General features: G+C 47.8%; 1 protein-coding gene across 11 annotated transcripts in view; it reads left to right on the forward strand.

Moving 5' to 3' along the window:
* Positions 1 to 690: 690 nt before the first annotated feature.
* The window catches only part of TNRC6A (trinucleotide repeat containing adaptor 6A), a 42773-nt gene continuing 18213 nt past the window's right edge, over positions 691 to 25250 (forward strand). For 3 of the 11 annotated variants that reach the window (XM_068207338.1, XM_068207339.1, XM_068207342.1), the window contains exons 1-7: positions 691 to 853; positions 1589 to 1636; positions 3855 to 3890; positions 9560 to 9650; positions 11586 to 11607; positions 18560 to 18892; positions 23370 to 23417. In XM_068207338.1, the coding sequence (XP_068063439.1) occupies positions 849 to 853; positions 1589 to 1636; positions 3855 to 3890; positions 9560 to 9650; positions 11586 to 11607; positions 18560 to 18892; positions 23370 to 23417 (583 nt within the window). In that variant the 5' untranslated portion in view covers positions 691 to 848. Of the gene's footprint in view, positions 854 to 1544; positions 1637 to 3854; positions 3891 to 9559; positions 9651 to 11585; positions 11608 to 18559; positions 18893 to 23369; positions 23418 to 25250 lie in introns of those variants that run through there. The other 8 variants (XM_068207340.1, XM_068207344.1, XM_068207345.1 and 5 more) reach the window with 5 other exon arrangements.

Raw genomic sequence — 25250 nt, forward strand, 5'->3', positions numbered from 1 at the left:
CCCGGCCCCGCTCCCCCGTTCCTGTCCCGCTCCCCCCGTTCCTCTCCCGCTCCCTCGTTCCCGGCCCCGCTCCCCCGTTCCTATCCCGTTCCCCCGTTCCTGTCCCGTTCCCCCGTTCCTGTCCCGCTCCCCCGTTCCTGTCCCGTTCCCCCGTTCCTGTCCCGCTCCCCCGTTCCTGTCCCGTTCCCCCGTTCCTGTCCCGTTCCCCCCGTTCCTGTCCCGTTCCCCCGTTCCTGTCCCGTTCCCCCCGTTCCTGTCCCGTTCCCCCGTTCCTGTCCCGTTCCCCCCGTTCCTGTCCCGTTCCCCCGTTCCTGTCCCGTTCCCCCCGTTCCTGTCCCGTTCCCCCGTTCCTGTCCCGCTCCCCCCGTTCCTGTCCCGCTCCCCCCGTTCCTGTCCCGTTCCTGTCCCGCTCCCCCTTCCTGTCCCGTTCCTGTCCCGCTCCCCCCGTTCCTGTCCCGCTCCCCCCGTTCCTGTCCCGCTCCCCCCGTTCCTGTCCCGTTCCCCCGTTCCCTCTCTCGCTCCCCCGCTCCCGGCCCTGCTCCCCCCGTTCCTGTCCCGCTCCCCCGCTCCCGGCCCTGCTCCCCCCGTTCCTGTCCCGCTCCCGGCCCTGCTGCCCCCCTCTCCCGGCCCCGCTCCCTCCGTGCCGGCGCCCCGGAAGCGCGGCCGGGGCGGGTTCGCTTCCTGCGCGCGGGGCGGGCGGGCGGCGGCGGCAGGAAATGGCGGCGGAGCTGCGGCTGCAGCTGCCGGGCCCTCCCGCTCCGCAGCGCCGGGCTCAGCCCGCCTAGAGCCGCCGGCCGCGCCGGGCCCGCGCCGCAGCCTCCGGGACGGACTCCGAGCACTTTACATACATGAGGTACCGGGGCGGGCGGGCGGCGCCGCGCCGGGCCGGGCGGGGGAAGGGCCGGGCGGCGGGGCAGCCCCGCGGGGCCGCGGCGGGCGGGATCGGGCTTCCCGCGGCGGCGCCGCCGGCGCAGGGGCCGCCCGGAGGGGTCGCGGCGCCCGCCCGGAGCGGTGTGTCCCGTTCCCCCCGCCCCGGGCCGAGCCGTGCCCTCCCCAGCTCGGAGTTCGCTCTGCGGGGCCGGCAGCGCCCGGGGCCGCCGGTGCGGCACGGAGCGTCCCGGTGCGGCACGGAGCGTCCCGGTGCCGCACGGAGCGTCCCGGTGCCGCGCTCGAACCGCGCTGCCGGCTGAAGTGATGCAGCAGAATCGTTTTCCTCAAAGTCCTTGAGCCGGGGAAGTGCAGGGAGGGCAGCCGGGGGTGGGTGTGGGGCGCGGGGATGGGGACGGGGATGGGATGAGGATGGGGACGGGGATGGGGACCGGGATGCGGATGAGGATGAGGATGCGGATGCGGATGGGCGCGCAGGGCGGCAGGTGTGGGGACGGGGATGCTGCCGGGGCGCACGGCGGGGGCAGACGCAGGTCTTGCCCGCTGCCGTCGCCCGCCGCCGGTCCCTGGCGATCCGTGCTCTCCCTCGTCCCTCCTGACCAACCCCACCTGGAGCTCCCTGTGCATCCTGACCCGCACCAGTTTTATTTTCCTGCTGCATTGCTGTTGACATGGAAACCAATACCACTTTCTGTTGCAGAGAATTGGAAGCTAAAGCTACCAAAGAAGTCGAAAGAAAACTAAGCAGGTAAGAGACTCATTTAAATTCCCTCCCACTATTTAGATGGAAAGGTGGCCTAGGGCTAGGAGTAATTGTGGGCTTTATCGGGAGCTTTAATCTCTTGTTAATTGTAAGGATAAAAAAAAAAAAAACCTCTGAATTTGAAAACGTTCTCTATTGCATGGGGAAATGTCTGCAAGTTTATTTAATTCTGTAGACTAAACACCTTTTTAGCTGTTTTTTTTTTTTTGTTTAACAACTTCAGATGTTCAATACAGTTTCTTTAATAGGGGAGGTTTTTGAAGAGAAAAATACCTTTTCTGCACTAAATTGTAGTACCTAACAATAATTGAAAAATAAATGAAGGGTTTGGGGTTCTTTTATACACTTCAGCCAAATATTGTTTGGAGGCAAGACAGTTGTGGCAAGACCTCGAATAAAATCCGTGTTGCCATATAGCTGCTGGCTCTGCCTCTTTTGCCGTGAAGAGTTGGCTGGTGAGTTTCCTGTTTATGTGTAGTTTTTAGAATGAGAGCTTGACAGAATGGGCTCGGGAGTTAACTCCTTAGCTCGGGAGTTCAGAGTCACGTTGAAGGAGGAGTTCTGTGCGTAAGGTGTATCGCTTTTGTGTTTAAGTAGTTGTTTCTTCGGCACCGTTTGCTTTTGGTCAGGTGACTTTCTCAAAGTGTCTGCTCTGTCGGTTACATTCTTTGTTTTCAACTTCTGTCCTGCTTCCTTTCTGGGTTCTTTTTCAGTTGGACCTTTAAAGGCCTTTTGCTAGTGATCTGTTAAAGGGAGATCCACTGGGGCCATTTGAGATGTGCCCGAGCCCTGAGTATAGCTGATAGAATCTCAGGTTTGGTGCCCTGCTTTTTTCCTTCTTTCCTGTGCCCGTGCAGTCTCCAGCTTCCAGGGTGAGCTGTGATTGTACTGTGAAAACTGCTTTGCTTCCCCCTGCTCTCAGGGCATTCTTCCTTTTCTGTTTTCTTGGTAATACTCTTAAGTGTGAATGATTTTTCCCACGTTGTTGTTGAAATACAGGGAATAATCGGGGTACCTGGGAACCTCTAGGATACCTTTGGCACGTTGCTGTTACCCCCTCAGCATTCAGGGGCTCGCTGCAGTCGCAGTGCCAGGAGTGATTCCAGAGCTGCGTTATTCAGAGTGACAGAGTGCTGAGTTCAGAGCAGTACTTGGTGCCAGTTGTAGTAAGTCAGGAGATCTTCACATTTTTATGACCTTAGCAGAGATCTTGTCATGCTGGCAGGCAGCGACGAGAGTGAGAGGAAGTGAAAGAAAACTACAGCGCTTCCAAAATTCGGTGTTTGGAGAGTAAATTCTGCTATGGAACGGGTCTCCGTGTCTCTCTGACGCAGAGGAGTATGTTTTATTCATTTGAAAGATTCAGAACTGGTTTGAAGTTCACATTAATGCCCTGGCTGGTTTATGTTTAGCCAGGGAGCTCTCGTTGTGTGAGCACACAGCTGATAAACCATGGCATGCCTGTGCTGGATAGACCTGATTAATTGTTTTACTGGGGTAGAGCTCAGCAGATAGCCCTCGTTCTCCCTCCAATGTCATTATTTACAGTCTTATTAAATTTACAGTGACCTAGTCAAACTGTAAAAGAGCAAATATCCTCTCCTGAGAAGGTACATAGACCTGTGCTAGAGTTTATGTTAATCTCAGATTTCACGGTGTGGATGTAGACTGTGAACTCCACGGCTTTGTTTTGTGTGTGTTCTGAAGTCACTTCTGGAGTTTATGCTTAGAAATTAATGGGTAGCAAATACACTTTTTTATCTTACTGGGAATATCGGCCTAGACTGTGGGTTTGTGATAGGAAAAGTATGACAGCTTTCAGTGCAGCTTGCTTATCCCGTTGGAGTGATTCCTGTTTTACACTCAGGATTAGCAGCTGGCTTGTCTGGCCTTTTGGAAAAGAGTCCTCATTTGGTGTGTGTTCTCTCTAAAATTCATACATGCCTGGTGCAGTGCAAATATTCCAGGTCTCAAAACTAAGCTTGGTGCATGGCTCGGGACAGTGATTCAAATAAATCCATTGCACACTCTGTTGTGGTATCCTGTTACAAAGCAAATGTCACCTGATCAGCCTCAGCAAGAGCAGTCTGCTGTTAACTGGGGAAATCTAAGAGTTAAATTTGGTTAAAATCAGGACTGCTAAAAATCACCATTTAGTTCTTCTGATTTAAGCAATAACTTTTCAATTCTGTTTGGTAAACAGGGCTTTCCTGCCTCATTTATGTGGAACTGAGAGAAGGTAAATATCTGAAATTCGTTGACAATCATGTTCCCAAACGCAGGGGTTTGAGTGTTGCTTCACAAGCATGCAAACCATAGGGAAGAGTCTCCATTGCTTCCATTCACCTTTGCTTCTGCCCACCTTGGTTGCAGACTGGCCATGTTTTGGGAGAGCAAGCTTCTCACCTCTAGCTTTCATCCATGTGCTCTGTAAAGTTATTGCTGTACAACTGATTTTTATGATTTCATGCAATAATAACCGCCGTATTTCTGTGATATTTTTATCTGCTGCAGGGAAAACATAGAGCTGGCCCAGTGATAGAGACATATAAACCAGGGATAAATGTAGTTGTTTCTCTTGGTGTGTAAGCATTTGGTTTTCTGTTGGGTTTCTGGAGGTGGGACTTTTTCCTGATAAACTTCTTATGGAGAGATATCTGCTGTGAAATGGGAAGAGTTCACTGCAGAGAAAACATTCTGTTCATGCTTTCAAGACCTTTACAGACACTGGGGTAAAATGACAGCCCCCTTTCTCCTCCACAGACACCTTTGGAGGCTGTGCAGGGTTGCCAGGTGGCCCCCATGGGGTCCCTTTGGTGTCTCAGGGTCACAGCAGCCCCTGTGCAGGCTGTGCTGCCTCTGCAGCAGCAGCACTGCAGCAGCCTGCACAGGGGCAGCCTTGGTGCTGGGCTTGAGCAGTTGATTATGGAGGAGCAGTTTAATCTGCCTTCCTTGTTCCTCAGTTGTTACAGGAAGATAGGGATTGTTCATGGCTGCTGCTGGAGTCCTGTGTACTTGGATGATAAACTTCTTGGGAAAGAGATCTGTCTTTTGTCTGCTTGCGTAGCAGCGAACATCTTGGGTGAAACTCGAGGGCAAAACTAGCACAAATATTCCAGAATTATGGGCCATTTGTATTTGGGAGCATCATCCTGATGAGCCAGCTTCTGTATTAGGGAAATCGGAGAGCTGAGTGGATCCCAGGTGATGGGCAGTGGCAGACGAGGTAGGTAGAATTCTGTCGTTTCTCTTTTAGGGTGGAAGTTTAACGACCTGAGGTATTTAAAAGCAAAAAAGTAGCTGATACACACTTTCTAATTAATTATTCATTGAAGTATTTTTTTACCGGTTTTGAGCTTGGCAGCACCTCTCGTCTCTGTTAATAGCTGGAAAGAACACACACACACACACACACACACGTCTGGAAATGAGTGGGTTTGTTTTGTTCTCACTGCCTGAGGCTCTCAGTGCTCCCAGGAACACGCTGGGTGGGTTCAGGTGCCAGAGCCTTTCCATCTGAGGCACTGGCAGGGGTTGTTGGGATTATTTTGTTAACTTCAAAGTACTGGTGTCTATTCCATAAACTCCAAGTGCTCCTTTGGTGTAGTGTGCTGTTTTGTGGATGGCATTGATAAAGGAATTGTAGGATCCCATTTTAATCAAAATACACATTTTATAATTGATTTTTGTAGAATGCTGGTGAGTAGGAAAGCTAGCTGTTGGTTTCTACAGAACTCTACAGCCACTTTCATTGGCAATTTTATGTAACTATGTCATTTCAAGAAATTGAGAGATGAAGGAACTCGTAGGTCAGAATACAGAAGATTTATCAGTCTCAGCAACGTTTGAAAGTCTGTGTAGAAGATCATCTGTAGGTTGAACACGTGGTGCTGTCTTTGCAGAATTGTTAAAGATCTTTCAATCCCTGTTACTTACCTGTAGCTACCTGGCAGTGTTCCACCTGTAGCACTGCGAGTTAATTTATAACTAGAAGAAGAGCAAATGGTAGAAAGGATTTATTTATTTATTAAAAATAAAATGTCCATCACTGGAAATTTTACCTTGGTTTCAGAAGCTGCTGTGTATAATCACTTCTAATTCTTACTTGTGTGTTTGCTCCATACCTCTGTTCATCCCTCCAGTGATGGGAGTTCACGATTCTTGCAACCATCATTTCCTCAGTGTGGTGATATAATTTTGATTTTATTGTGGCAAAACATGTTGCACTTTGATAAATTGTAGCAGCAAAGATAGCAAAGCTGCACAAACATTAATTACTGCATCCTCAGCCTTTCTGCCAGGGGAAATATGGGTGAACTTGATTTTGCTCCTCTGCAACATAAGAATAAAGGTTAACTATGTCTGTTTCAGCTCAGGTATTTTTACAATGCTAGCTGGAGCTCTAGAAATTAAAGATTAATAGCATTCTTTTTTTCAAGAAGTAGAGTAATAAGTGAAGCATGTTTTGATACAAATACTACCCGAAATGTTTGCAGTTAGAGCATGACAGCTTTTTCCACTTCAGAAGCCAAATAACAAATCAGGCCATACAAAAATAAAATGCCTTGTGCTGTCTTGATAACCTGTCTTAGAAGACTAAAAAGTTGGTTTTGTTTGTTTTGGGCTTTTTTAATAGCTTAATTGAGGAAAGCATTTTAGTAGTTTGTTGGGGTTTTTTTTCCTCTGTATACAAAGAAGAATTGTGCTGGAGTACACAATTGGAACAAAAATTTACTGTTAAATAAATAACAGTAAATATTTATCTGACCCTCGGTCTGCTTAAATTTATGCAGATAACAGCAGCTTCTCCTTGCCCATCCTCAGAGCCATTAAATGTGCAGTCTCTCCTGAGATCAAGATCCATTTTCATTTTGCCTCACTTGAAAATAAAGCACCTTTCAAGTTAAGCTGTTGAAACCGGAGGCCTTTGTTCTGCCTCCGATGTGGATTTCCTATTGCCGGGGTGTTTTATTTTCACTTGATCTAAATTGAAGAATATGGTTTGCATTTCTGCGAAGGCCATTTAACCTTGAGCAAGCTAATCCTGTTACACAGGAGGAGGAGGACATTGCCTGTGCATGTGTGACAGGGGAAATCACAGAGACCTGTTTAAGATTCACCTTGTCCAGCGGAGTGCTCGTCCTTTTCCTCGGCCAGCTGACGAGCAGCGTGCTGCTGCAGGCACTTTGGCCACTCAGGGTCGATGGATGGAGTCTCCCAGGTGTAGGGAAGCCCAGCAAAGGACCGTGTTCATTTTCTGGCTCTGTGTTGTTACCACGAGCCCGGACTCCTGCGGCGGTGCCCGTGGAGCTGCTGCTGGTGCTCCCCCAGGAGCAGGGAGCCGTGAGTCCAGGGTGATGAATGGGAAATGCCACGTTCCACCTCTGTTCCTCCAGGAGCAGCATCAGAAATGGAGCTTGTCGTGTGTTCTAACAGAGGCTGGAGCCAGAGGCATCCATCCCATCGCCTGCTGGCTGGTGAGAGGGCCGTGGATTCGTGTGCTGGGAAGAATAAAGGAGACTCATGCTTCCAGCTGTCAGAAATGGAAATTCAGGTGTTCTGCGTGAGACTCTGGTGACTTAGGAGGCAAATGTGAATTTTTGTCTCAGGTTTAAGTTTGTGTATGAGGATGGTGAATAGGCCTGTCTTACTTGAAGGGTTAAGTTTTTAGGGAAGGGCGGGGACAGGAAGGGCTTTGCTGTTGCTGCTTAGTTGTAACAGTTGGGTTAGTTTTGCTCTGAGATTTGGTGTTATAATGGTAATTAATACTCTTAAAAACTTATAACGAGCTATAGGTGGATGTTTTTTATCTAGGGAATACCTAGAGTTCTGATCCTAATCATAGGGAGATTTTATGTCTCCTAAGTTTGCTTTGTAATCTAAAATCTGTTTGCCTTGAAAAGACAGAAATTGAATGAACACAGTGTCAGAATTTAGGAGTTCTGTTGTTCCTGTGTGACAAAAACCCAGTGATGCTGTGGGAGACTATTCCAGAGATATTGGTATGTTAGTTGTTAGCATCTGTATTCCCGAAGTGAAATGTAATTCTGTTGATTTAACTGTAGCAGGATTGATGAGGGTTTTTTTTTTCTGTGAAAACACTACTTTGCATTCTGCTTGCTCTTGAATGTGCTACAGCTTTCTTCTAAAAGCAGAATGATTTTTCAGTTGATGCAGTTTTGGCATGTGACAGACTGAAATTTGTTATACAGAACGAGTGCTGGTGGCTGTCTTAACTCCTGGAACTCTGCTCAGGTTGTTGCAGATGCTGTAACTCAGCAGGCAGTCAGAGGTGAGGCCCAGCCCAGCACTGTGCCCCCGCGGAGCAAAGCAGTGGTTGTGCTCTGGCAGGAGCTGTGCCTGAGCTGGGTATTGGCAGGAAGGAGCTGGGATCTCTAGGAGCTCTTTCCTCTGCACTGGTTCCAGACCTGGTGCTGTTCTCCAGTTCAGATTGCCTGTTAAGATCTGGACTGTCCCAGATTAACCCAAACTGAGGGTCAGTATCACCAGCATCCCTGTGGTTCCAAATGCCCAGGGTGTGCCAGCGAGGGGCAGAACTGGCTGAAGTGTCACCTTTGTAATGCAGGGATGTCATTGCAGGTTAATCATTGCCTCAGATTTGCACAGGGGCAGGGATTGCTCTCAGTGGAACTGGCCAGCTGGAATTGTTTCTGTAGATGGCTGTGTGACCTCTTAGTTGTCCATGAAATCATTTTTGAGACTTAATTGTAAATGCAAGATTGCTTTTGCAGTGAGACCGTCCTGGGTGGATCTTGCAGGCAGCTGATGAAGCTGTGATAAAATGCAAAATAGCCACATTGTGTTTGGTGGGTTGTGGTTCCTCTGGCAGTGCGCAGGGGGTCTCAGAAATAACACTCTTCGCTGATTATTTTGCACACCTTAGAACATCAGAAGCCCTCCTTTCTTAAAAGAAGTAACTGATGCTTGCTTTCTGTTATTAGAAGATCTTGAAAAATCAGAATTTGGTCAGTGGAAGCAGATGCCTGCACTTGCTTTGAAAGGGACTTGAGCTGAGTTAAAAGTAGAATTAACTGGTTGTTTATATATCTAGAAAAGTAATGAAAGTTTTAGTACCTGTGGACTATCTTGTGGTTTAATACATTCAATTTGCATTGCATCTGACAGACTATCAAACTATCTTATTTAAAAGTGGAGGTTTATGGGTGGTTTGAGGTTAAAACAGAGCCAGCTCAGTGTTTCCAGGCAGATACAAACCACGTAGTCACTGCCCCATACTGACATTGTTGGTTCTTTTTCTCCAAAGAACTTTGGAAGTCTGTTTTTAAGCAGCACGAGCTGGCCAGTGCTGCTCCTGCTCAGCCTGGTTTGAGCAGAAACGCTGTGTGGCGAGTGTCGTGAGTTACCGTTCCCAGTTTTGCTTTCACTTGTGACAAGTTATGGTTTTGTTTCGCGGGTCGGGAGCTCTGAAATGGCCCAGCTGTGCCAGCTGTGGTCTGCCCCTGCCCACGCTGGGGTGCTTCCTGGCAGAGCTGCTTTGGCGTGAGGGAGCTGGGGCACACGGTGTGTGTGGCTTGGGCTGCGTGCAGGAGCACTCCGGGCTGGGATGTGCCCGAGCTCAGTCCCAGCAGTTCAGGGAGAGATTAAATAACACCTGAATTTGCTCTTGTGAACCGAACTCAGGTCTAGGTCTCCATTGAAAGCTTTGCAAAGGAAGAACTCCTAACGTGTAGCTTGACACCACATCTGCACTTGAAGTCCTGTTGCTGGGGGCTTGCCCTGACAGTGACAGTCCCTGTAGAAATAGGATCCAATTAGAAGCAGAATTCCCCAGTTCCTTTATGTCACTGTGAAATAATTGCTCTAAAATGAATCTAAGTGTGTACAGATTGTATTTTGGGAGAGTTAATTACAAACTGTGTGGTTCAGGGATTTAGTGCAAGAAGAGGAAGAACAGTTGATGGAAGAAAGGAAAAAGAGAAAAGAAGACAAGAAGAAGAAGGAAGCTGCTCAAAAAAAGGTATGTGGAGCACTGAGAATAAACCCCTGTGCTTAGAGGTAACTTGTTTCATCACTAGTAAAAAGAAGTGTTTTCTTATTAATTTAATGTTTTAAATTTAGCTGTACTGTCAGTTATTTAGAGGTAACTGACATATCGAACATTGTAATTCGCTCTGTGTAGTTTCTTATAAAACTAAATTTTCATCTGGGATGACCCTTCTTTTTCCTGATGGTCAGTTGAGGCAGTCTCAGGTTTGAAGCACCTCAGTGTTAGTGTACTTACTAGTACACTAGAAGTGCCATTTTAAGGCAGTGGCTTCCAGCTGCATCCTTATTTTAATGCATCTTCTTATTCTTCAGTATGGAAACATGCCATGAGAGAATTTGTAGTAGGGAATAAAAATTTAATAAAAAAGAAAATATTGACAGCAAAGATGTTTAGGAATGGAAACGTCACAGAAATGCTTGTTAATACTTCAGAATCCCTGTTTGCTGACAAGATCCTCATCATGGCCATTGATTCTAAATATTGACCCTGAGCTTGAGAGGAGCTCATAAATGCAGTTTTTAACCACCTCCATTTGGGTAGGAGCAGAGTGAAGCTGCTCAGCAGTTCTGATTCCATTGCCTGGTGCTGGGTATGGCTCCAGGAGCAGACTGGTTCGTTTTACAGCCACAGGCTTGCCAGCAAAACCTCCCAGACCCTGATGGAGTCTGCAAGAGCCCAGCCTAAACATGTTCATTGTGTTCTCTTGGGCACCTTGGCACAGAGGGCAGCCAGGAGCCCTGGCTGTGCCCCTTGCTCTCCAGGATCTCTTCAGGTGCTGCAGGTCATCACAAACAGCAGAAGTGGTTAGAAAAGCTCTGAGTTCTCATTCTCTGTCCATGGGCCAAGTGGCAGGCTGGTGAGCTGGGTCCAGCTGGGCAGGGGCAGAGTAAAGCTCTCCAGAGGAAGCTCTGAGTGCGCACAGGCACAGCAGGAGCCAGGGAGACACCACACACCCGCGCTGGGAAGGACAAACCAGTGCTTGGGGTTAGTGCCCCGAGTGTTTCCATGGCTGGGACCGAAGGGAGGCGTGCAGGGACAGCAGCAGTCCCAGAGGTGACACCTGGGCTGTGGAGGGGCTGTGCTGTGCCCCATGCTGGTGCTGAGCAGCGTTCTGGGGTATCCATTGGCCTTTTTGTGCAGATGACCACGAGAACCTGGCTCAGCCAGGTGCTGGAGCACAGAACCAGCCAAGGCTTCCAAGCAGATGTTCTAACCGTGTTTGGTGAGCAGAAAGCATCCTGAGGAGTTGTGGCCCCACGGGCAGTGCCTTTCTTTGGGAGCCTGGGGAAGAGGGGGAGCAGCCCTGGAGCTCAGAGGAGGAGCTGGTGCTTTTGGGAGCCCCTTCCTGAGCAGTCTCACTGTGGTGTACAGCTAAAACCACACCACGGAGGTGCACTTCCGTACAAGAAACGTTTCTCTCCCATTTTATCCTGTGATAAACTTTTATTCAAATAGCTCTCTCATCCTGGCCATATTACAGGTGTAACCCATTGAATCTTGCAAATGAAAGACTTGAAGCTTTGGCATTTGCTCTCTTGTTCTTTTCCAGGTCACTCCCCCTTCCCTGCCCTGTTCTGCAATAAAAGTGGCGGCAGCTCTTTGCTTCCAGGCACAGTTTTTAACTCACTTAAAACATCTTAATTTGCAAGTTTAATTTGGTCTGTTTCATGTAGTTATCTTTCAAATTAATTTTGTCTTCTATAACATTTAAACAGCTTTTTAAACATAAGGAATAATAGGTCTGGGTTGGTTAGAGAGAGGCTTCTGAAGTAGATAATTAAATAACTTGAAACCATTTAAAAAGAGGAAAGTCAAAAGCTAATGTTGCTTTATGAAGTGGTATGTGTACATGTGGTTTCTCTCTTATCTGCACAAATCACTGACACTTCTTTTTTCTTGTTCTAGGCCATTGAACAAAAAATCAAAGGTAAGTTACTTTACAGTTAGTTCTACTCTGTGTATTATTTCTGAAGATTTAAATATGTTGAATCAAAAGTTTCACCTGAAATCTCCTCCCAAAAGTGACAGACAGGACCCTTGAGACTTCAGCTGCACTTTTTCAAAGTGACCACAAAAGTCTAAAAGAGTAACAACAAAGGGTTTATCCAGGGATTGGAGTTGCTGATCTTCCTGTTTTTCATTCTTATTTACTTACAGAGCACCAGGCATAGACATAATACCTGAAGTTGGTTTCCTTGCTTGCTTTTCCCTTCCCCTTTTTTGCTTCATTTGAAAAGTGCACCAACACTTCAGAATAACTGTGTGTAGGATGGATCTGTTTGAAGCTTAATTTACAAATATTCTAAGTGCAGCTGGGACTGGGGACACGTGATGGACAAGTAATTAAGATGTCCAGTTTTAAGTCCTGCATGTGGAGGGCTCACCCTGCAAAATGATCAGGATGCCAGTACCCAAAAGCTCTAACTTCAGTATTCATGGCAGGTGGGAGGTGGGGTTTGTATGGATCTCCATCCCAAACAGCTTGTAAAAAGGGGAAAAAAGATTCTTTTCACTTTCTTTTGAGTTGTAGCTCCTCACCTGTTAGTTGGGAAGTGCACAGTAATTGCTGGAGGAACCATGTGGAGTGCTTGCCGAAGCCCTGTTTCCTGGGAATGCTGGTTTAATTTAATCTGGGGCAGTGACAGGCACTCCAGAAGCCTCAGAGCCCTGCTTAGCAGAGAGGGAATTCCTGCTGGAAAGATCAAAAAGCGCTTGAAGACCGAAGGGGCTGGCAGAGGACACGCTGTGCTGGGAAGAGGCAGGGACACAAGTGCCCGTTCCCAGGGTGGGTGGCAGAGGAGCGTCCCGGCCGGGGCGAGCTGGGAGGGCAGCAGGCAGCTTGTCCTCCTGGGCACTGCCCTGGTGCTCTGCAGCACCACTCCCAGCTCTCCGGAGCGACTCAGAGCGGATCTGGCACTTCCGAGTGCCGTGGTGGGTGTGCTCAAATGGCAAGAGCGCCTGGGTTGAGGAGGAGCGATGGATTTCTAGTGTGGGGGGAGCCGGGGCAGCCGTGCTGCCGGGAGTGCGAAGCTGTCCTGCCTGCTGCCTGGGGAGGCTGATGGGTTGGTTTTGAAAAAGGGATTGCTGGAGGCAGAGGGAGCTGCAGGAGGCTGTGCAGCATTCCTGAGCTGCTGGCAGCGATGGAAGCTGCTCAGAGTGTGTCCCACCATCCTCTGAGCTGCATCAGCAGGGATCCCACCCTGAAACCCGCTGGGAGTTTCTCTTTGGGCACAGGACAGCAATTTCAAATAAAACAAATTAAATAAAATTGCTTGAAGACTATTATAATTAATAAATAGTCTTCATTTAATTTTTAGCATGCCGTTTTTGAAGCAGTGCATGGAATTGTGTTTGAATACAGGCTCAGGGTTGGTTTTCTTCTGTACGCTCCTGCCATAAGGCTTCCAGGGTAATAGACCAGATTTAAAGAATTATGAAAATGTCTGGGTTTATTCTGAAGTGATAAGACATGTCTGAAAAAACAGTGAAGAAGGACAATGGTAGAATACTTTGCTGTATAATAATGAGCACTTGGAGTGCCCATTTGACCCGTGTGCTTGGGCTGCACTGGCATCACATCAGGGCTGAGGCTGCACAAGCAAATGGCTAAAAATAGCATGAACCAGGAGGGCAGGAATTCTGCTTGGGAGGCTACCGGGTGGGAATCTTCACATGCAATGAAAATGTCTTTCTTCTGAAGGACAGAGTAATTGAATTATTTTTTATTACTATTTTTTTCTGCTTTGATGGAAGTGTTAAGTTCCAACTTAATTATGTTATTATTTAAAGGGTATTTTATAAGTTCAGCAGGAATTTAGAGTTGTCAGAGAAACATAAACTGTGGAAGAAAAGACATCATGAGGTGCAGATACAGAACTTTCTGCTACAGTTTCTATAGGAACAAAATCCGAAGCTTGTGTTGCACATGGCTCTTGCCTTGTTTCACCACTCTTGCCTCCTTGTGTTCAGGATGCAAATTAATGTTTCATTAGTTTCCAAGTTTCCATCACGTTAATGTCTTAAATAATTTATTCTGTGCATGAGCTGAAGATAAAATACAAGAGTATAGGATCTCTAAATAATTCAGAATTATGTGCCTCTTTCAGAAAAGAAGCTGGTTAAGTGCTGGGGGTGGGAAGGGACAGTATTTCTTGGTTTTAAGTTTAGTTTGGACAGCTCCAAACTGTTGTTTTAGCCAAGGAAGAAATTGCTTGTTGGACCAGCTGAAGCAGCTCCCAGTGTTCATTCAAATGACAAGAACCTTCCAAGGAAGGTCGTGGAGCTGGGGGTTTTCCTGTTCAGGACTGGGAATTAAAGCAATGAAAAAGATGCTAACAACAATGTTTCTGGTACCAGCAGCATTTTAATACCACAGTATTGCAGTTTAAAATGCGCGGGTGGCATTCCTGTGGATTTCAGGGGTTCTGACCTGCCTGGTTTGATCCAGCTGGTGTTATTAGAGGAGGGAAGAGGAGGCTGGGAGAGTTAGAGGTGAGTCTGTTAGTTAGTTGCTAAGTGGAAAGTTTATCTGTTTGTGCAGCAGCTGGCACATCATGTGCCTTCCCAGTTCCCTTGTACCAGGTATTCTAGGGAAAAATAAGTGTAATTTGAGTTCCTATTTGCTGGATATAGAAGAGCTTGTAGAACTGTCCGTTGTGGTGTTCCTTCTAGCATGGCAGAATAGGTCCTTTTGCTGTGTTTGCAGTCAGTGCTGTTAGAGACAAGCCAGTCCGTTATCCTGAATTTCCCCGGAGCAGAGCTCTGCAGGCAGCGCAGTGCCTAGTGCTGTGAGACCCCCACTGAAGGAGAGGCTGTTCCAGGGGCAGCTTTGAGCCTGGTGCTGCAGGGTGGGAGCTCAGAGGGGCTGAAATGCCCTTGGCACACCCTTGGATGTATGGATGTGGAGTAAGCGATGAGGAGTGCCCGGAGCTGGGCTGGCTCGGGGCAGCAGCACCAGCCCGGCTGTCGCTGCAGCCCAGCAAGTGCCACTTTCATTGCAGAGCAGAGTCCACTGAACTGCCCGCTGAAACGGAAAGTGCTCTAAAAATAGCTGGGTGTGGAATTGAAATCTTTGACTCATATTTCCCACCTTGGAAACTTCTTACGCTTGTTCTTCTCCGCGAGGCGGAATGGCCCGACTGCACACCCCCTGCTGGGTTCTGCCGGGGCTTTCGCCTGCCTGACTGTGCTTTTCCCAGTTGGAAAAGCTCTCCTGGCAGCCTTTGAGTCTCGGGGGTGACCGGAGGAACGCAGGGGACGGGCTGTGGCCGCGCAGTCCCGCGGGCAGGGCGCGCTCACCCCCGCGCGGATCTGCAGGGGTTAAAGCCTTGGCAAACACGAGATATTTTCCAGAGCAGCTCCGAGCTCACAGCTGCGGCCATTTTTCCACCACGAAAATTCTAGCAGCACATCTTCCGTGTGTCAGCCCGAAAGCCAGACTTCCTCCGTTTGCCCTTCAGCGCCGCAGCCCTGCCAGGCCGGGCGTTTCTCGGGGGGCAGCCGCAGCAGGCGTGGGGAGCAGCGCGCCCCTGCCAGCCTGGCGCCGCTCTTTGTGCGGCTCAGCAGAGCGTTCCGTCTCCCTGCGCTGCTTTTGCGCGAGGCAGAAACTGTTCTCCGCCTGCCTTCAAGTTCCTCGAGCAGCAGCTGCCATTTCTTTTACTGGAGGGGGGAGCGTGAGTCCCTGGGCCCCTGCTCCAGGAGGAGTTGGCAGGCAGCTCCTGGAGCCGTAAAATGACACCATGCTTCTCCTCCATTTTCTAATGAAATCTGCAGAGTGGGAAAGCAACACAAGTTGGAAGCGTCTTTCTTTGGAATCTCTCTGTAAACTGTAACTCCACCATCCCCTGCCCTGAGCGTTTGCAGCAGGTTTGTTCTTTATGAAAATCTGTCGTTTTTAATACTAGTTTCTGTAAACTTGCTGTTGCTAGTCAATTAACTGTGATAAACTGTAAGTCTGTTAATATTATATTTCTGCCTTAATAGAATTCAAAATAAAGTGCTGGTGTGTAGAACAAACTTTTATTAACAAGCAACTAGTCTAGAGCAGATTAAAATATTAAGATAACGATTTAGGGGTGCTGGAATTCATAGTAGCCATATTGGAATATTAATGTGTTATTTAGCCTTCTGAGAAGTTGTGGAGCAGAAAACGTTGGACAGGGTGAATTTTGTAGCTTAAATCTTACTCTGTGGTTCTGAGGGAAGCAAAGGCAAGGGAATTCTGTCGCACTTTGGATAATTTCAGTTGAAAATTAGCATATAATTGTGGACTCTGCATATTCTATAGCCTAGCCCTGGGACCTGGCAAATGTGTTATACAATTTGCTGATATCGTAGTAGATGGAATTGCCATGTTTGCTAAGGAAACAAATGCTTAGAATATATGAGAAATATAATATTCATAAGCTGTTAGAGAAGAGCTGTTGGTGCTATGCCTCAGGGCTGGCTGGGCAGCGAGTACCTTGTTTATTTGTTGCACTCCATGATAATCAAAAGTGATTTGAGTTCCTGCAGGTCTGTTGGGGTCGGTTCTAAGACACTTGGTCTGAAAGTAGCTTTAATTAGGCCAGTGAAGTGTTAGGGGTGCCCTGGGCATGCTGTTGGCAGCTCTGGCTGGTGTCTGGGGGCTGTCAGATGGAAATGATTTCACTTTAGCCCCAGCAGCAGTGGTGCAGGAGTGGAAGTGGCAGGGAAGGAGAAGCGACCCAGTGTTACGGGGGGCTGGATGTTGTATTCAAATCTCTTCAAGCGAGTGTTGGTGTTTTCTGCTTAAGGTGGCAGTGGAAGGAAAAGGAGCTCGAGCAGTCTGTGCCAGAGGCTGGAGGAGGGTGTGTGTGGCCCCAGGACCGCTCTGCCGGCTGCAGAAGGGTTTCTGGGTGCCACTGTCAGCTCAGCTCAGCGTGCCCCAGGCTCTGAGGGGTCATCCTTGGAACCAGCTGGGGCAGGAGGCACAGGGAGGGCACCAAAAGCTGTGGTTTGGGCACTGGTTACGCAGCTTGTGGAGTGTGAACAAATGTGCTTTAATGTCAGAGCTTGTTGCAGTACCTGGACCACAGAAAAGTGCAAAGTCCTTCTGCATGCAATTGTCAACAAATTGTCAGCAATTTGCTTAAACAGCACCTCTCCCCCTGTTCAGGGCTTAGTCATTCTCAGTTACTTTATTTATAATGCAAGAAATTGTAGGAGCACCAAATGAAATAGATTTGTTTAATATTATTTCCTATTTGTGAAGTTCAGTTTTGAACCAGAAGTCAGAATCACAATTTGTTGTCTCATCGTGTGCATCAAAATATTTTGCAAGGAATCAGTTGCCTTCCCTTAATATAGGGAACAGATTAAACTGAGGAAGTCTGAAGTGGTGGTTGTGATCTTTATCAACTTCCCAGATTATCTGATAGCCTTTCAATACCTTCTGTGCTCTGTGCAATACATTGAGTTGTGTCCTGGCCCTTCCTCTCCTTAATTCTGTCCCTCTCCAGTCAGCTGTGCGCTGGGAGAGCTGGGGGCCCTGGGAGGGGCAGCTGAAGTTGGGTGTCCTCACCCTGAGACTTCTGCTTGCCTATTTGTCAAACAAGGAGGTCTCCAAAGTTTTTATTTTCTGCTTCCCTTAAGCATCCAAAATGCAATATTCCATTAAAACACAATTCAGATGCTGATTCTTCAGTGGCTGTTTATTCTAAAGGCTTCTATTTCATGTTTTTCAGAATACATAAAGTAGAAATAAACAGAGATTATGTCATAAGTAGCACTGACAACATGCAAATTGATTCCTTAAACAAAAGCTGAAGTTTGTTTTTATTTTTTGTTGTATTCCCATTACTCGGTTCCTGAAAGTGAATGATAAAATGGTCTTTAAACATATTTAAAAAGTTTTAAAAGCCCCTGAAAACGACATTCTCGGTCCTATAGTAACATTATTCCTGGTGCTGAGGGAGGTCATGGTCGAGTATTGAGGTATCTTGGGAAGTTGCAGAATAAATACTGACACTTAATGGATATCTCATCCAAGGAATTTGAAAAGTACATTACCATACCAATAGAGCGAGGAGGGCCGGAGCTGGCCTGCAGCAGCAGCAGAGTCCCACAGCAGGAGCTCAGAGTGCCTCCCTGCCCTGGCTGCCTGCCCGGGCTGGGCTGTGGGGCTCAGCGTGTCTGGGTTCCGTGTGTTCCCTCTGCCCGTGGGCTGACCTTCGCCTCGCCTTGCTGGGGCCGTGCTGTTGGCACTGAGATCACCCGGAGCTGCAGTTGCACGTTTGGCATTTTCCCAGTGCCAGCACTGTCGTGCCGGGCTGCGTGCAGCGTTCCCTGTGCTGGCAGCACTCACTCGAGGGCATGAGTAACTGTCCCTGTGCGTGTTGGGCTCCTTAAAGCAGGGAAGCCTTAGCAGCATGTCCTGCAGGTCCTTGTCCTAGGTTGGCTGTATGATACTTTTATCCCCAACCAGAACAGTCCTGTTTGTCCCTTGTTGGTTTTGGGCCAGGCCAGAGCAGTTTTCTATAGGTAATACTCAAATGGGAAACTTAATTTTTTAATACTTAAACATTTTCTAAAAAAAGGTTCAGTGCTGAAATAAACTGCGTAGTGCTGATTTGTTGGCAAAAGGCTGTAGAAAGCTGGTTAGTAGCATCTTTAACTGAGATAACTTGGTTAGGAGTGATAGCAAGGCATATTCCTGCTTCCAGGTCTGTGCCATGAAAGTGTGTCATTGAGGGTTAACAGAGCTTTTCCTCAGGGATGAGTTACAGCTTGAATCAGAAGAAATGCTGCCGTTACCTCATAAATAAACACCTCTAATAATATTGACTTAGTCTTCACTTTTAAAAGTTGCTGTTCACATGAATAACTCTGTCCCACTTTCTTTTTCCTGGGGGTGGGGGTAGTGCCAGAACAAACCAAGACCAGTGTAAGCCAGCCCCAGCCTGTCACCTCCAACGGCACTTCCACAGGAACCAGCACTACTAATAATGCCAAGCGGGCCCCAGCCAGCAGCCAGCAGCAGCCCTTGCCTCGATACCCTCCTCGGGAAGTACCACCGCGATTCCGACACCAGGAACAGAAACAGCTTCTGAAACGCGGGCAGCAGTTACCAGTGATAGCTGCAAACCTGGGATCCGCTCCCAAAGTGGCAAACGGCCAGTCAGGAGGCAGCACTGGCACCAATAACCAGCCCGTGACCAACGGAGAAGTGCCCAACAGCAGCAAAAAACAGCCAGGTGAGAGCAGGTACCTTGTTTTCCTTTAGCTAAAATCGAGGCGCTTAACTTCAGTTATCAGGGGAACACTTCAGCCAGCATGATTTGAACTTGCGCTGTAAGCTGGGGCGTGAGGAGGTCCTTTCCTGTGTCAGAGCTTGCTAGTGACTGCTGCAGGGTGGTTTTGCCTCTCTGGGCAGTTGCACACTGAGGCTGCAGCCCTTGTCCCAGCGGTGGCTGTTGGCAGCAGCGAGTGGCAGGCTTGGAGCAGGTGGTGATTCCAGTGTGACCTCTGCTGTGCTGCACATTCCCAGTCTTTGTCCTCAGCACTGATCCCAGCATGGTAAAGCACCTGTGTTGCATCCAGTTTTGGTAGACACATCCCAGAAAGAAGGGTCTTTAGGACCCATCCCAGAGATGGCTGACCCACAGCCTGGGCAGCAGAGGAGGGGGAATTCTGCCCCACTCAGGAAGAGCTGCCCCAGCCCTGGGGCCAGCACAGGGAGGACGTGCAGCTGCTGGAGCCAGTCCAGAGGGGACACCACGATGAGCAGAGGGGTGGAGCAGCTCTGCTGGGAGGAAAGGCTGGGGGAGTTGGGATTGTACAGCCTGAAGAAGAGACCAGGAGTCACCTAATTTTGACCTTCCAGTACCTGAAGGGAGCCTACAGGAAGGATGGAGAGAGACTATTCACAAGGAATGGAGTGACAGGACGCAGGGGAATCCCTTCCCACTGCCAGAGGGCAGGGATGGATGGGATATTGGGAAGGAATTGTTCCTGGGAGGTGGGCAGGCCCTGGCACAGGTGCCCAGAGAAGCTGTGTCTGCCCCGGGATCCCTGGCAGTGTCCCAGGCCGGGCTGGACAGGGCTTGGAGCAGCCTGGGACGGTGGAAGGTGTCCCTGCCATGGCAGTGGAGCTGAGTGGTCTTCAGAGCTTCTTCCAGCACATTTCTTTATGTGACTGAACAGCACCTTGAGACTTGGCTTTCATTTTTAACTTCATACCTGGAGATCTAGCCAGGGTACAGCTTGTTCAGGATATCAGAATTGTCTTTTATTGTCAGGTCAGAGTTTTTCTCAATTTTTTTCACCTGAAGTTTGGTTGTATTACAGAATGGATCCACTTTTCTGCTATTTAAATTCAATCATCTTTTGTTATTTTGGTTTGTTATGCATTTCTTCAAATAGCCTTTTAAGTCAGGTGAACTTGCCTGTTACGTGTGTAGGATGTGCTGTTCAGTGACTGCACTAACATGCAGCTCAGATAATTTTACAGGACAAAAATGTAACTTATTTTTGTCTGGAAAAAAGTAACTTTCTGTGAGGAATCTAGCTTTTCAAAGGGATTTGGTGTTAATGCATGCCAATGCTTAATACTTCCTTATTTTTATGCTTATATTTACATTTTGATGTGCACATGGCAGTGATGATGTAACTTTTCCCCACATATAATTTCTTCTGTGACTTTACTGAATTCCCAGTGTTTCTCAAAATTACTGTTTTATAGACTACAAAGGATGTGACTCTCAGCCCCTCTAGAAAGAAAAAAGGAAAAAAATAATAAAACCCTGAAAATAGCCTTGATATTTCAAGTTTGAGTTAAATTTTGAGCTGTTCTGATTACTGCAGCTTGAAGAAGCAGGATTTAAAATGAAAGAAAGCCAAACACTGGAAGCAGTTTATCCATGAGTCCTTGAGGAATGTTCCCCATATTATTTTTATACTTTCCAGTATAATTTCTGTAACGTACTGATAGAACTGTTTACCATTGCAACAGGTAATTTTTAAGTAGCTTATTTTCTTTGCTTCACCTGTATGATGTTGTTCCTGTCCATAGTGATGTTTGAAGTTACCTTTCATTAAGGTGAAGCTTTTCCTGCAGCATGTATACTCTGCTGGTCAAGGTGTGTAGCAAGGTGATTTACATAAGAGTGGTGATTTAAATAAAAATCCACACGTAAATTAATTTCAGAAGTATTACTGCTTATACAGCCCAGTAAGTCTCCCAGGTGTACCCAGAGGATTTGTGTACTGCTCTCCACTGTACTTTTCTGTGAACACCAGCCCAGCATTTAATTAGCTGGATTCCCATTTGTGTGCTGCATTTGTCCCAGGCTTGCTGAGTTTTCTGTGATTTTGTGCTGGTGTGGCCAGGCTGGGCAGTGCCAGCGTGTCCCGGTGCTGGGCTGCGGCTGCTCCCTGGCTGTGCTCTGGGCAATACCCTGCCTGATGCACGGTGTGTCTGCACCCCGGGCTGGAGCCAGCGAGGCTCAGATCCTGCAGGCACAGGGGGCTTGGCCAGATCACTTTGTCACCTGAGGAAGGTGTCTGTGTTGGCTGTAGCTCCTGCCAGAGCTCTGTCCCTGCCAGAGCTCTGTCCCTGCCGTTCCGTGGCTCCCGGGAGAGCTCGGAGCTGCCCTCTGAGGCTGGGCACTCAGCTCTGCTTTCTTGGTGCCGTGTGTGTGCCTGGAAGGTCTCCTTCCCGAGAATAACCAGGAATAATGGCTGGCTTGGATGTGCTCATGTTCTTTCCCAAACACAGACGAGATGATAATGGAAAGGCGAATGATGTTTCTGTGTTGGTTTCAAGCTCTGGTCTGACGCGTTGCTGGTGAGGTGGGGGAGGCCCCTTCCAGCAGGGCCTGATGTCTTCTGTCACCTTTGTATCTGAAAGGAAACGCTGCTGTCATTTGCCTGTCTCAGTTTCACTCACTCTCCCTACTTCCTCTTTCAGCCTCCACCAGCAGCTGCGGGTGTTCTCCGTGTTACCTCTGGAATGCAAAATCTCATGAAATTTGACAGATCTGTAGGTCACTTGCATAGACAGGATATCCATGGACACTGGGGTTACGCCAGTGGCTGCTGGGATGGGTCTGTATTTTAGGGCTAAAAGAAAAACTGTGGCTTCAAGTGTTGAAGTCAGAATTGCTGGAATTGGGAATGGCTGTGGGTTTGTGTGTAATTCCTGAAAGGTTCTCTCCCCAGTTCCAGCTGTGGTTGGGATGGTTTGGTAGGTGCTTTGTAAAAGCCAGGTAATGCAGGCAGATACTGCTGAATTTAGTCTTCAGTTGCCCTGAGCACACTGAGATTTTAAGTCGTTGTTGTTGGAGAATTTTTTAATTATATCAGTGGTCTAAACCCCATCTCTTTACTTGTGTTTTGTGTGAACAGTTGTCTCCTGTTTGGAAAATCAACATGCTTTGTCTAGAAGTAAAGCTGAAGAAGGGATAGGCCCTTGGGCTGGGTTTTCCTGCTGTTTTTAGGATATTTGGCATATTGTTTTAGTAGAGACACATAAATGAAGCGCATGTAGTGCTTCTGAAACATCCAGGCCAGTGCCAAGATGGTTATTTTAAGTCTCCCTCAGTAGCTCTTTATCAGGACACTTTCATACCCAGTTGAGTTGTCTTCACTGACACGGCCCACATGCAAACTTGACACGAAAGGCAGGGTTGATTGCTGCCCTGGTGTTTGCTCACCTCTGCTCCGGAACACCTTGGAATAAGCAGGTGGTTGTTCCACGATGGAATGATTTATTACCATGAGCTGAAGTGTTTCCAGCAGGAACTGCTTTCGGCTGTGGCCAGAGCAGAACAGGAGGGCACGACCGGGCTCCTGGCAGGGCTCCAGTTTGGATTGCTCCATCTGCCTTTGTCCTGGTGCATCTCACAGCAGAGCCACGCAGTTGTGTCCCAGCCAGAGCCCTTGGGAGCAAAAGGTGCCTCCTATAACCTGGGGGTGGTTCTCAGCTGCTGGAGGAGTCAGGGAGGAAGGGAGCAGCTGGGATCTGCAGTGAGTGGAGATGAAGGCTGGATTCATTTGGGGAACGTTGCCTTGGGTGTAACAGTTATGGTGTCCAGCTGTAAAATCTGTGGGTTTGAAAGGTGAAGTTTGATTCTGTCCAGTGCCTGTGTGGCACAGGGCAGGAGCAGGATGTGAAAGGGGGCAGATGATGGATTGTTGTGCACGTGCTTAGGCTCAGTCAGCGTTGGGCCGTACTCAGATGTTGCTGTTTGCTCAGTCAGGCAGCAACTCACTTGGAGGTGGAGCAAATGTGCTGTTCAGAGAGGGGAGAGGAACTTGCTGAAGTTTCAGGGCTGACTGCTCAACTTCTTAGTCAGTACAGTCCAAAATGATCTGGTTTTGGTTTCACTGACTGTAAATTCTTCCTCTTTTTTGTATAAATCAGTCTTTTAAGGACACGTTAAATTGGTTCATTAAATGCCAAATGTGTAACAAGTAGGTTGTAATTGAAATGTGTCATAAAAGCAGCAGAACTGCTGATTCTCACATCCCCAGGCTGAGTTTGTTGCCATGTCCCTGCTCCCTGTGTGGGGAACGTGATTCAGAGCAGACAGTGAGGCTGAGCTGGCTCTGAGAGAAACCTGTCCTGAAAGAGAGGTCTAAGGACTGGGTTTACAGCAGTGAGTGCTTTGAGGACTGTTCTCTCATTTGCTGAAGTAACACTTCTGTGATTTTCTTGCTTTTTTTTTGTAGGCATGCCTCCCATTCGGGACTTGGTGAGCCACTCCCCTAACCAGTCAGGTTAGCTACTTCCATCTCACCTGCTTTTGCACTACGTGTTTGTGGTAGTTACATGTTTCACGCAATTTTGTCTGATTTTTTAATTATTATTTTTATTCTTTGGCTTATGCTTTTCATTGGCATGGGTGTGTGAATGATTGCAGTATACTTTCTCTGTGCCACTGCATACTAATTTGGTTTAACATTTTTAATTTTCTAATTAAGTCAGTATTCATACTAAGAGGTTTTGTCACCTCAGCATTAAATTATTGGGGTTTTTTTACGTTTTATGCTTTCATGCTGACTTGCCTCTTTATGGTAATGAATAATCTGTGCAAGCTTGTGCTTCCTATCAGAGACGTGTCACACTGTGGAGGAAATCATGTCTTGATTGTTTGCTAAAAGCTCAGGACTGTATTTACTAAAATGCATTTGTTCATAAGGCCCAAAGGTGCAGTGATTGGCAAGGTATGGTATTGACACTCTGGGGTGCCAGGTGTGCTGGAGCAGGAAAAGGAGGCAGAGGGTGCAAGATCCAGGTATTTCTTAATTTACACTTCTCAATCCTGTTTATTTTAGCCCATGTGATGACAAACTGCTTTTTAAAATACATACAGTTTTTTGCAAATGTTTCCTGAAGGATAACTCATAGTTGGAAAGCATTAAATTAAAAAATTACTGAAAGCAGTCTTAGCAGATTACAGAATTTTAAGAAACTCGGGTTTGTGTAAATGTTTTTTTGTCAAGGATTTAAGCAGCAAAAGTTCAGTTGCAACTTTAAATAGTTTTGGGAAGAAAAGCAAGAGTAGGCTGTTCTGGCTCCTTGTGCTGTGCACCAAATGCAGGGTGTTGTCACATGTCATTTTTCAGTTTTGAGGGTGTTCTGTGGTCTCTGCCAGATACAGAAAGTCAGAGCTGGTATCTGCTTGTTCAGTGTTTGTGTCCTTCGTCGCTGAAGTTCATGGGTTAGGGAGGTTCAGGTAGGAATGTTCCAGAGCAGTGGCTCATACTAGACATCACTGACATGTTTACGTCCAGGAGAAAGACTGTTGGTCTGAGTAGTTTTGTGTGTAATGGGAGAAAATCAGCTGAGTGGAAGTTAATCACTGCGTGCTGTTGGTGGATTGGCTCTGCACAAACAGCGCCGCAGCTAAATTAGGGTATCAGAATTTTAACAAATACAAGCTTTCCTTACGCATTCTGCTGCTGTGCACATTAGAGCTTGTTTTCCCATTTCCCTCTGACTTGTAGTCCTAACCTGTGTCTCTCAGAGCTGCATTCAGGCTGTTTGCCATCTGTGTGCCTTTGTGTCGCTTTTAAAAGGGACGCTGTTACTGGGATGGTGTTTGTGTGATCTGGATCTTGTTCTCTGCCGTTGGTTCTCTCGCTCCCAAGAGTGCACACAGCTCTTTGATCAGTCCCTTAGTACAGGTTAAATGTCCCTTTTCAAAGTACCGGGGTGAGAGTTGAAACCTTGAGGTTTGTTGGGCAGTTGTTCAGGCACGGCAGTGCTCTTGTGGTGCCGCCCGAATCGGCAGCTCTGGGTTGTGCTCAGCCGAGCCCCGGCCCTCCCAAGGCTGGTGGTGGCTCTCCAGGACTGTGCAGCTGCCACACACCATCACAGCACTCTGCCTGCCTGCCGAGGCCTCTGCCGCTCCTGTTCCAAACTGCTGGAACCATCCTTGTTCTCTCCTTGATGCTCCAGGTGAAGCTCAGCTGAGTGCCAGGGGCTGAGGAGCAGTGGGTGATCCCTGCTCTGTGCTGCTCCAGCTCTGGGAGACAGGGTCCTGCACTCAGTTCTGTTTCACTGGAGGATGAGTAATATTGATATTGATTAGAAATTAATTTAAAATA

The sequence above is a fragment of the Anomalospiza imberbis genome, chromosome 16, assembly GCF_031753505.1.
Source record: "Anomalospiza imberbis isolate Cuckoo-Finch-1a 21T00152 chromosome 16, ASM3175350v1, whole genome shotgun sequence".
In the NCBI taxonomy this organism is placed as follows: Eukaryota; Metazoa; Chordata; class Aves; order Passeriformes; family Viduidae; genus Anomalospiza; species Anomalospiza imberbis.